The following is a 12,463-nucleotide window of genomic DNA, read 5'->3' on the forward strand; positions in this document are numbered from 1 at the left end:
GAACCCTCCTACACTGTTGGTGGGAATGCAAGCTGGTGCAGCCACTCTGGAAAACATTATGGAGGTTCCTCAAAAAGTTGAAAATAGAGCAACTGTATGACCCAGCAATTGCACTAGTGGGTATTTACCCCAAAGAAACAAATGTAGTGACTCGAAGAGGTACATGCACCCCAATATTTATAGCAACAATGTACACAATAGCCAAACTATGGAAAGAGCAAAGATGTCCATCAACAGATGAATGGAGAAAGAAGATGTGGTATATATATATATACAATGGAATATTATGCAACCATCAAAAAAATGAAATCATGACGGTTGCAATGATGTGGATGGAACTAGAGGGTATTATGCTAAGGGAAATAAGTCAATCAGAGAAAGACATGTATCATATGACCTCACTGATATGAGGAATTCTTAATCTCAGGAACAAACTGAGGGTTCCTGGAGTGGTGGGTATGGGAGGGATGGGGTGACTGGGTAATAGTCATTGGGGAGGGTATGTGCTATCGTGAGTGCTGTGAATTGTGTAAGACTGATGAATCACAGACCTGTACCTCTGAAACAAATAATACCTTATGTGTTAAAAAAAAAAAAGATAGTAGGAAGGGAAAAATGAAGGGGGTGAATTGGAGGGGGAGATAAACGATGAGATACTACGGACTCTGAGAAACCAACTGAGGGTCCTTGGGGGGCGGTGGGGGGATGGGTTCGCCTGGTGATGGGTATTAAAGAGGGCATGTTTTGAATGGAGTACTGGATGCTATACGCAAACAATGAATCATGGAACACTACATCAAAAACTAATGATGTAATGTATGGTGATTAACATAACATAATAAAATGAAATAAAAAAAAAAAGACCAGAAGTAGTTCTAAAAAGCTCTAGGGAAAATGCATTTAGAAAAGGAATAGAATAAGTGCAAGTTTTTTTCACAGAGACACTAGTCATCAGAATTATTTTGTTTCTGAAGCTAAGAATCCAAACCTATTTAGTTTTACTTTTCAGTGATAAGAAGATCAGAATCATACTCGTGCCTGGCCCTGAACTTCTAAAAGTAACTCAAGAGTCATTTAAATGGCTCCTGGGTGGCTCAGCTGGTTAAGCACCCGACCCTTGGTTTGGGCTCAAGTCAAGATCTCAGGGTGGTGAGATTGAGCCCTTCATCAGGCTTCACAACAGGTATGGAACCTGCTTGAGATTCTCTCTATCTCACTCTCCCTGACCCTACCCAAAATGTCAGTTAAGTATTTAGACTAACCCATGTTGTAATACTCTATATGGATGGGCACATTTTAAGAAAAATAATATAAAAATAAAACGTTTCATCACGTCAAGTAGAGAGATGAAAAAGAAAAAAGAAGAAAATGTAAACAGGCTGACTTATTTAGCTCTCAATTATCAACTTAGGTTAAATATTAAGGAAAGAAAGATACTTAAGGAAAGTATTAATTACAGTACATGTGTTGGAGATTGTCCAGTTTCTCCTTAGAGTAGTAAAAAATACCAAAGCTGTCAGACATTATAGTACCTTGGGGAATCTTTAGACAGTTTGATGGACCTCCTGAAGTATTTTATAATTACTCTACTTATACCCAGGTTTTAATGATTCACTTGTAAAATACATTTTTTTACATAAACAAATCTATTTATGAGCTGAGAAAATAAGAGTCCAAGAATGCTTTATATTGAGTTATTTATAGGAGGAATGCTGTAAGTTCTAATATATTTGATTATTATTCAAACCCTAGATTAGATTTCCAATGGAACATTTTTTTCTAAAATTTCAAAACACACGGCAATTGTGGATCTAAATTTATTTTATTTTTTATTATTTTTTTAAGATTTTATTTATTTATTTGAGAGAGAGAGAATGAGAGACAGAGAGCACGAGAGGGAGGAGGGTCAGAGGGAGAAGCAGACTCCCTGCCGAGCAGGGAGCCCGATGCGGGACTCGATCCCAGGACTCCAGGATCATGACCTGAGCCGAAGGCAGTCGCCTAACCAACTGAGCCACCCAGGCGCCCTGTGGATCTAAATTTAATTAAAATAATTTGCACAGGAGATAATGCATAGCAAATATATCCCACAGGATATTTTATAGCACTCTGGTGGGATCCTCATCCTCTTGTAGCTATAAGAAACACTTCATATCCACTTCTATTTTGTATTCTTTTCTTTTCTCCAATGTGTTCCTTTTCACATTTAAATACACAACCTAAGGCTCTACTCTTCTGACCCATAGCAATATTTTCTTCTAGACATTTTTTCACTGACAACTTAATTCATAATATGTATTTAACAGGTAGGCCGGTTCCTTAAGTATTTGAAATAGAAATGAAGTTACTGCTTTTCTTAAATTCATCCTTTGACCACTGAAAAAAGTTTAGTTCTTAGCATCTTCAGGTTTTAACATTAGGAACATTTTAAAAGCTACTATCAGAATCTTCCATGGGCTGGAAGACAAATTCTATTATGTATCTTACAATAAGTGAAATGCAAAGATCACATTTATTTGACATTTTTAATATAGTACTCTTTTTTTCTTTTTATTCAGGTACTCTTTGTTATACTGTATTTTTGTGAGCAATGATTATGTTTTAGGTTTTTTTTCCCTCTTTTCCATAAAGCCTAGTACACCTTTGACATAGTAAGTCCTCCCTAAGGATATTCTGATTGATTTATTTGGTAACAAGAGTAAAATCAACACTTTTAAGATAATTGACTTTGGAGAAAACCCTAGAATTAACTCAATCTTCCAAATAATTCAATGAGAATTCCTTTTTAAAGGTATATGTACAGATTGTCATTTTTGCATAAGAGTGTACTTTGTGCTTTGTGATCTCCAGAGAGGGAACACCAAAACTTTGGCTCCAGACCTCTAAAACTATTGTTAGAATAGAATTACAAGATTAGCTTTGTATTTCTTTTCTTTAGTGCAGTTTTATAAGACCATTTATTATCTTGTTAAATGTTAGAACTAGCATGTTTGACATGTTTATGATTTATTTTCTCAAGGAAAAGAATCTCAGAGGAAACTGTAAATAAATATTGGAGATTTGGAGGGCCTAATAAATTTAACTGAATACATTAGCTCTCATGGCAGCTAAAGTCCATTATTCAGGAAATTGAAATTTGGATAAACTAGTGTGGTATTCATCTAGTTTTAAAAATAGAAGCATATAATAAAATTGAAAAACATGCAATTTGAAACAAAAAGATAGAAAAATTGAATGGTAGTTAATATTACCTAAATGTGGAAGTTGGTTCAATTACAATAATCCCATCATGTTAACCACATTTTTGAAAATATGAAATGCAAATGGAGACACTACTTATAAGAAAAATTGGGCCTCAGAAATATTTTTTCCCTTATTCTACAAACACAGTCATGATATTAACATTACCCATTGTTACCTACAGAGTTACCCTGTAATTTCATTCTGCTTCATATTTCTAACATGGTAGAATCATAGTCAACTAGCAAGTTGGTGCAGTTTTTCATCCTATGTCTACAAGGGCAATTTTTCAATGGAATGCATGATATTTGATAAACACATACATGGAATCAGTTGCTTGTTACATATGCACACAGGACATCAGAGACTGAATATACAATGATAAGGCCATATATATATATATATATAAGTAGCACACTGATCCCCAGTCTGCCACAACAAGTCCAGGAAGTCAAACAACAACTTCTATAGCAAACAACCCCCAAAAGCCAGATTTAATTGATAATTATCAATTGATAACTGATAACTCTAATTTGTGTCCCCACTTCCAACATGGGATCTACCAGAAAAAGTCAAATATGATCTGCTAAGCTATACAAGATACCCACTTCTAGCTAGCATGCCTCTAGCATCCCTATGCCTACAGCCTCCAATCGGGGCATACTTGAAGCCCTCCCTTCTTTCCACTATAAGCCTTTCCTAGTCCTCTGTCTGCCTTAGAGCCTCTGCCAAAGGCAAGTGATGGTGTGTGGTCCCTTGCTATAGCAAGTTCTTGTTTTTGTTTGTTTGTTTTCATATGGGTTGTCTTCATTTATTTCCACAGTAGTAATATTTCATGACCAACATTGCTTAGTCTGAAGCACCCCAAAACCCTCATGAGGTCTCTTGTCTCATGCTCCTTTTTGCCTTTCCATTTTCACCAAGCAACACCTTACTGTGTGTTAGATGATATAACCAACACCACACTTTAAGGCTCAATAACTATGGCACTGCTTTTACATACTTTTTCTTTTTTTCCTTTTTTTTTCTTTTACAGATTTATTTATTTATTTGACAGAGAGAGACACAGCGAGTGAGGGAACACAAGCAGGGGGAGCGGGAGCGGGAGAAGCAGGCTTCCCACCGAGCAGGGAGCCCAATGCAGGCCTCCATCCCAGGACTCTGGGATCATGACCTGAGCCGAAGGCAGACACTTAACGACTGAGACACCCAGCTGCCCTAATACTTTTTCAAGATAAATATGCATCTCATATAAAAAGTAAAAGAATTTTAATCAACCACAACTGAATGAAGGTACAGAAACACAAACAAGAGTGAGTTTAGAAAGTATGATGAAACACAGATTGGAGCTTATTTTATATCATTTGTAATAATTTCTTCCTGTAGGGCATTAGGGAAGTTGATGAAATTTTTAAAGTGGCTCTAAAAACCCATGATTCCATACTTTCTTTTCATACTTTTTTACAGCCTCTTGTAAGCAATTTTACGTAGTAAAAGTTCTGACTTTTGAAATGTCATACATAATGCCCATCTCACATTCATTGCAAAGAGCAACAAGATCTTTAATAGTTCTCCAATTCTTCTATGAGTTTCAGAACAGTCAGTTACCTTTACTAGAACAGCTTGGGGTAACTCTTTTCCTAAAGGAAAATCTCTGTCTTCTAATTAAATTTTCTTCAGTAGAGATTTCCTCTGAGCACATAAGATTTTATTATCTTAAATCTCATTCATGGAAGTTTCCTGAGCTTTTTCTGAACTCATATCCCATTGGCTTGATGACAATATTGGTACTTCTCAATTTCTTCCAATCAACTGGCTCAGTTGAAGCTGGGGAAAACTTATTTAGCATTTTTAAAAGCCAGGCTTATTTTTACACACAACTACTTAGGTTTGAATAAACATAATCCAATAGATGATATTTATAATAAAACAAAGCTTTGACAGACACTGTCACTTCTGCTCTCAAGACAGCAATATATAATTGATCACAAATAAAGGAAAACAAATCCTTTTGAAGGCAGAAAATTAATATGACACATTTTATCTTTAAAAGCAAAATCCCAAAATACAACTTGGAAATCATAAAAGTTTACTATCTCTGATATTCTAACTGGACTATAGAAAAATGCCCCTAGACATTCTGCCAAGTCTTTGAATCTCCTGTCCTCTGACATTACAAGCACAACATTGTTTAAAATGTTGAAACTAAATATTAAAGGATTTGGCATTTATCAATTATTTAAAATAACCTATTACAATAATGACTATGCTAAGAAAAAATCCTATGATATGCATTATAGCATATAAAAATATCTTTGTCACTCAGTGGCACTCAATAACACTGGTGTGTGTGTGTGTGTGTGTGTGTGTGTGTGTCTTCTATCATAACCCTGTATTTAATTTGTCCAGTTCCAGAAAGGGCAAAGAGTGGACGTTTATAAATACTTGTTGAATAGAATTTATTTGTGTTGGACCAAAGTTTAGGAGTATTAATCTCCTGGCAGATAATTATAGGAGAAGTGAATTTCTAGCCTCCCAAGTAGATGTGGAGGATGGAACGATAGTGGGGGAGGAGCACCTTACAGAATCTCAGTGGAAGACTCCAGACATATTCTTAAATTCAGAGCTGATGTCCTATATTGTTCTTAAATAAAGATTAAGATAAAAACTACTGAATGTGCTTCATGTATGTTAGCAACCAAGGCAGAGAACTACTGGAGAAAACAGCCTCTATCTGTACTACTTTGTTGTCCGTCATTTATATGGGTAAGAGGAAAAACACCAAAACTCAATTCAGAACAATTATATGCGATGTTTTATGTTAACACTTACTGTCCTCAGTGTTGTTTTGTGGATCCTCTAATTTTTTGAATTTGTAACTAATGGATTCAAATCAGAACTTTCTAGTAAATTTGCACAGCTAGAGCCTGGACACTGCTACAATATTCCTTTCTTGAATCAATTCTATTTTTTAATCATATAATTGAAAAATATAAACAGAAATTGAAAATTTAAAGAAAAAATTGTACTCTGGGGGAGACTCTATGTACACTGATTCTCTACAGAACAATATTTGGCTCCAGAAATCTGAAACTTTAGAGTCTAACAATTAAAAGTTTGAGCTTCATGGGTTGTTATATATATCTGAACCTCTGTCAGATCATTTTATGTGTGCTTAGTACTCTTAGCATTTTCATTTCTTTCTTGCTGCCGAATTGTAAATTTGTATTTGAAATAATATTTTAATTAATGGGAATCTCATGCTTTATGATCTTTGAGACCAAATATTATTTGACTGAATTCTCTGTTCTCATGAAGATTATGAAGTAGAGGTTTTCACATTCGTGTGGATAAATGGTTATAATGTTGTATCTTAAACAATTGTAATTCATGGAATATGCCACAGAATACTTCAAAAGTCCATATATTTTAATTTTTAAGGAATTTGTCTACACTACATGGAATTAAAAGGCTGGCTCTACTTAACTCTTAAAGGATGTAAAAATCTTAGTCCTCTTTCTGGGCATGCATCACCCATTCATCAGAATCAGTCTTCTTACTTTCTATTTTCATCAAATTTTGCTTGCACTATACGTGTGTGTGTGTGTGTGTGTATACCTTTCTGCTTTGACTTATTGATCAGTGAGATTTGTTGTCATTTTTTTCACTTCAGTCGAGAACTTGGCCTTGAGACAGTTATGATTTACAAAATTTTGAGATTAGAATGGTGGGCAGATTAGCTTTAGAGTCAAATCTTACTTCAAATTCCAGAGTTACCCCACAATTCCAACTCAATTTCTGCATCTGAGGAACAAAAATAACACACATTCACAGGCAGTGTGTTGCACAATTTTAATGTTAGCACATTGTGAGTAGTTGTTCAACAGAAAGTGGCTAGCAAACCCTACCCATAAAACACTGTGTGAAAATAAGATCCTCTATTTGCTCCTCTAAGGCATGGGAGGAATCATACCTATTAACATTCTATTGTCCCTGCATTCCAGGTGCACAGGCTCAAGAAACAGGCAGAGCCACACGCCATGGAGTCCTAGTTTGAACCTCCCATAAGATTTAAAGGCTGAGGCTTTCTGGGCTGATTTGGACTTCAGATTGATTGACACATCCAAAATGCTCCCGGATAGGGTAGAAACCATTCATGAGTAGCTTTCCTCCTTAAAAGAAGAATGTCTGGCCCTAGCCAACACACACCTTTTCAGTTTTAATATTATCCCTTATTTTTCCCTCTTTATGTTCCTTACAGCCTAGTGAAACAAACCATTTTTGTATCCCACAAACACATCCCAGGTATTCACATCTCTGGCTTTTGTTCACTCTTTCCTCTGCCTGGAGTAACAATTATCTCATTGTTCCCTAAATCTTTTCTCTCAAACCCTAGCTAATTGGTACTTCCAAATGATCCTTCAAGCTGGGAAGAGAAACAAAATACAAAAAAAAAAAAAAAGACTTCCTCTCCTGGAGTCTCTTTTATTTATTTATATAATTTTTCATAATACTGACTCATTTCTTATTATATTATAGTTTTGTGTGTGAGCCTCAGCTCCCTCCAAGGATACTAACTTTGTCAAACCAGCTCATTTTTATCTTCACAGCATCTAACAAAGTGCTTTGTACATTCTAGATGCTCAGTAAAACCTATTAAATAAATGTTTTGGGATAAGAAATGTTCCCTGGGAACACTGTGGATCAGACCGGTCTTTTGAAGATTTGGAGATTAACCAGAATATTTGTTATTTTGCTATAAAAATGACCAAACTAGAAAATGTTCCAACATACTCTTCTTTCAGAGGCAGACTTAACAGATACCAAGATCGGAGAATAACAACTGTAGTGTCATTTGTTTTCTATTTTATATACCGAGTGAGATGGCCAGTTAATAGCCTCCTCTGTTTTTTGATTCTTTTAAAGCATGACATTATATTACCATTTTACATTCGTTAGGGGACCACTGAGCTAATTGTTAATAATAAAATGTATCAGCATCAATGGAGTATTGAGCATCAGATATTACTAAGCTTAATTATTGCAAATTTGAGAGACATATAGTTGTTTACTCAAAGAGTAATCTAAAAATACTTCTTGTGTGTTTAAATCTGTTTTTGGAAGTATTATACCATCCGAAGGAAACATTTTTTAAAAAATTATTTTATCCATTTTTTTTTCCAGGACTGTTGCTAAAAAGTTGGTGTCTGTTCATTATAGTAGCTTTGCTACTAAAGGAACAAATAGCAGTAATTGCACCTGCACAGATTAAAAGGGGTGATGACTGTGCCTGCTCGAGCTCAGCAGATGCTACCACACTAAGAATGGAATGCAGTTTTCAACAAGTATTCTCTTACACATCACTAAGAAAATCACTACAACAGATGTTGGAAAGTAAACTTCAACAACAAAATTACAATGTGGAGTCTACAATCTGAGAGTATTTTGATGGAAGGAGTGGGAAAACAAAAAAGTTCCTATTTAAAACCTGAAGGGATCTCGTTGGAAACCATGGTTTATGTATAATTGAAAAAAATCACTCTAGATAAAATTGCAAATGTGTATTGTGCAAAAATGCTCAATTATCCCAGAGATAGGATTTTTTTTCCTCAGGCATCTATACAGATCTCACCACAAGCACATCAAATTAGGCAATGCAAACACGGCAAACCCCAGAAAGTCTAACAGCAATAAAGTTGAAACTGCTCATTAACAACAGAGTACTGAATCTAATTTTATGTTTACCAATTACATTGATGAAAGTCCCCAAAAGCTTTACTGCCACACTATTGGGAAAGACCTGTCATTGTGTTAAATCATTTATTTACCTGATTCTCTGTTTCTAGCAGATTTTAAAAAATCTGATAGGTGAAAGGGAATATTGAAGACAAATTCTTTTATTAAATACTGACAGAGGACAATGGATTCAAAGATGATACCAAAAGGAATCCCTAAAGTCAGGATTTTACTTTTTGTTTTCAGTATGGACATCTCACAGAGGTGTCTTCCAAGTTCTTTCCCCTCTCTCTTCGATGTCAATTCCTTCCTTATCTCCAAGAAACTGCAATCGCATACAAAACAGACATATTGAGACAACGTGTATAGTACTGGAGTTCTTAAAATTCACTATGAATGTCCACTAAAATTCATTTTTCCTAAACAAATATCATGAAACACTTCAGTCTATATATTGTATTTTTCTACCATGGTTCAGTCAGTATCTTCACACCAATGATCGCGGCTGCTCTCAAGAACATGCCTTTATTCACTTTATGATTTATTTTTTGACTTCTTAGGCATGCTTTATTTACTAGAAAAAACATAGCTCCCTATTAAAAAAGGAACTGATATTTTAAAAGTAAGGAATTAGATAAGCTGTGCAAGTGGATTAATTTGTAACTTTATATTGGATCATGTTTGCTATGTCTGCTGGAATAAGTGAAAACTCATGGAATATGAACTAAAGCTAAAGAGATTATTTATTTATTCATGGCAGATTTATTTGAATTCACTTTCTTTAGCTCACCAAGAGAACTTCTAAATGTACTTCCTAGAGGTTTTTTTTTAATTCTTACAAAACCCTATATAAAATAGATTTCTCAGTAGTAATGTTTTTGTACTGCATTTACTTGTTTTTGTGACATTAGATATTTTCTCTAAAAGCAGAATAACCTGATTAAGATACTGGTTGTTACAACACAAATATTAAATAATTGATATTTTAGCTTACCTAAATAGTTGGAGTTTTTGGATAAGTTTATGTCATGGGCACATAATTAAGTTTTATAAAAAGATACAGAGAAAAATGGTAATATGTGTAATATACTTATGTAGTGCAGTTAGTAAAACATTTTATTGGCTTAAGAATATAAATAAGTATTATATTAATTTAGCATATGTCTCACTCATAAAATTATCAGTGACTGCTATATTTACTATTATAGTTAGACAATAATCTTAGCTTTACAGTTTACCTTTTTTTAGGTTTATTTATTTATTTTAGAGAGAGAGAGAGTGGGGAAGAAGGGCAGAGGGAAAGGGAGAGAGAATCTCAAGCAGACTTTGCATTGCATACCCAGCCTAACTCTAGGCTCCATCTAACAACCCTGAGATCATTACCTGAGCAGAAATCAAGAGTGGGAGGCTTAACCAACTGAGCCACCTAGGCACCCCTAGTTCACTTTTTAATTACAATGATATACACTAAAGGAAATTTTTAAAATGCAGAGGTATAAGGAAAAAAAAAAGATTACACATAGCTTCCCCACATCTTTCATTTTTATATTTACCTCAGTTTCTTTATTCAACACAGTTATAAATATGTTTTGTATATAATATTGTCTACATTTCAATTTAAAATTTCATTTACTTCTATGGATTAATAATTTAACTGGAAATAGATATCTACATCAATGGATCGTAAATAATTGAAAATCTTTTATTACAGTTTATCACAAAAAGTAAAACATTAAAAACAGAATCCAATGTCCAGAATTAATTGTCAATAACCATTCATATTTATCTACTCTTTTTTTCTTACTCAACACTGACTAACCAACTCTAATTGGGGGATATGCATGCATTATATACACTAATCTAACATCTGACTTTGATTAAACAATACTTTCCCAATGTTCAATTTTCCATGTCCATTTTTTCCTAATTTTAATTTTATTTTTTACACTGTATGTATTTTTATAATCTTACTTTTATTATTTCTGGCATAAGGTAGGGAATAGATGCATACATAGGGTTTTTCTTTTGTGTTAATTTCTTGCTTTGTGTTAAATATGAAAAACCTGGAAGGGGCAATGAAAATTATTTCAGTGACTATGCTTCAAAGGAACTGTTAATTTGTTAACTTGATTTTAAAATGTATTCCTAATCCAAGCAGTAACAGATTATCTGTATTATTTTTAAACACAAAACTCTAAGGAGCTGTTTTGTTTTGGGGGGCTGTGGTCATTGTTTTTTGTTTGATTTTGTTTTTGTAATCCAGTCTAATGCAGTGTAAATAGGGTAATGATTTATATACTTCTTTTTGAATAAGTGCATATTTCTTCGAGGATTGGCTCTATTCCCCATCCCTTTAAGGTTTTCCTTTCAATATCAAGAATTTATCCATCAACCTCTACATTGAATCCTATCAAGTATCAGTGTCAAGTCATGTTTAAATTATCTTTCCCTTTCTTCTTAAAACACAAATACCTATTGAGATCACCAGTGAAGATAAAGAATAATGTGTTAACAAATTAGATCAATTTAGATGAAAATCTTATTGTTTGAAAAGAAAATGTTTCAAAAGATTTTGTGAAAAAAAATCCTTCCACTTTGCTGAGAATCTTTCTTTGTATCAGATCTTAATATTTCCATTCTAAATGGAACTACCTACCACAAAAGTTAATTGTGACAATGTATCTTATTAGTTTCTTCCTTAATTTACTTTAGTCAGGTTGTGTAACAAGTATAACACATTTCAAGGAACAGAACCCCACCTCTGGCCACCACGTAGTAAAGAATTTAATTTTGCCTAATGGGATGTCTGGTCTTTGCCCTCGAGTTCTGATAGGTAATATCTAATTTTTTGGAATGCCGTGCCTTATAGAAGTGTCTTTGTCTTTGTACCTTGGGTCATTCCAGATGATCTAGCAATGTGAGCTAGGGTGGGGGCTGGACATACCAGATAGTCTAACAATGTGAGTTAGGGTGGTGTTTTTAAGTCTATGGGATCAGCTTAACCTCTGGAGGGGCTGGGGATGGATATCAACCACATGGGTAGCCACTATGTCTAAATGATGGAGCCTCAAAAAAATCTCTGGACATCCGGGCTCAAGTGAGCTTCCCTGGTGAGCAATAAAATATTCTATGCATATTCCCACACATCATTACTGGGAAAAGTAACACTCTCCATGATTCTAGTGGAAGAGGACAACAGGAAGCTCCACACTTGGAAATGCCTGGACTCTGCTCCATGGCTCCATTCCCTGGGCTGATTTTTTTTGGGGAGGGGGTTCCTTTTTTTAAATTTTAAGTTCAATTAATTAACAATATAGTGTATTATTAGTTTTAGAGTTCAGTGATTCATCAGTTGCGTACAACACCCGTGCTCATTCCATCACATGCCCTCCTTCATGCCCACCACCCAGTCACCCCATCCCCCCCCACCTCCCCTCCAGCAAGCCTGTTTCTTTCCTATGCTTAAGAAGTCTCTTATGGTTTGTCT

The 12,463-nt window shown here is 34.6% G+C and overlaps 1 protein-coding gene across 8 annotated transcripts in view; it reads right to left on the bottom strand.

Annotated features, from left to right (window-relative positions):
* The window catches only part of NAALADL2 (N-acetylated alpha-linked acidic dipeptidase like 2), a 1,329,911-nt gene that overhangs the window by 96,983 nt on the left and 1,220,465 nt on the right, over window positions 1–12,463 (bottom strand). The window contains exon 12 of one of the 8 annotated variants that reach the window (XM_073897035.1): window positions 9,110–9,301. The exons of the other annotated variants lie outside the window; for them this stretch is intronic. Within the exon in view, the coding sequence (XP_073753136.1) occupies window positions 9,233–9,301 (69 nt within the window). The 3' untranslated portion in view covers window positions 9,110–9,232. Of the gene's footprint in view, window positions 1–9,109; window positions 9,302–12,463 lie in introns of those variants that run through there. 8 annotated transcript variants of the gene reach the window in all.

This window comes from Callorhinus ursinus, unplaced genomic scaffold (genome assembly GCF_003265705.2).
Source record: "Callorhinus ursinus isolate GAN/ISIS: 27379988/994484 unplaced genomic scaffold, GSC_fseal_2.0 scaffold1, whole genome shotgun sequence".
NCBI classification, from domain to species: domain Eukaryota; kingdom Metazoa; phylum Chordata; class Mammalia; order Carnivora; family Otariidae; genus Callorhinus; species Callorhinus ursinus.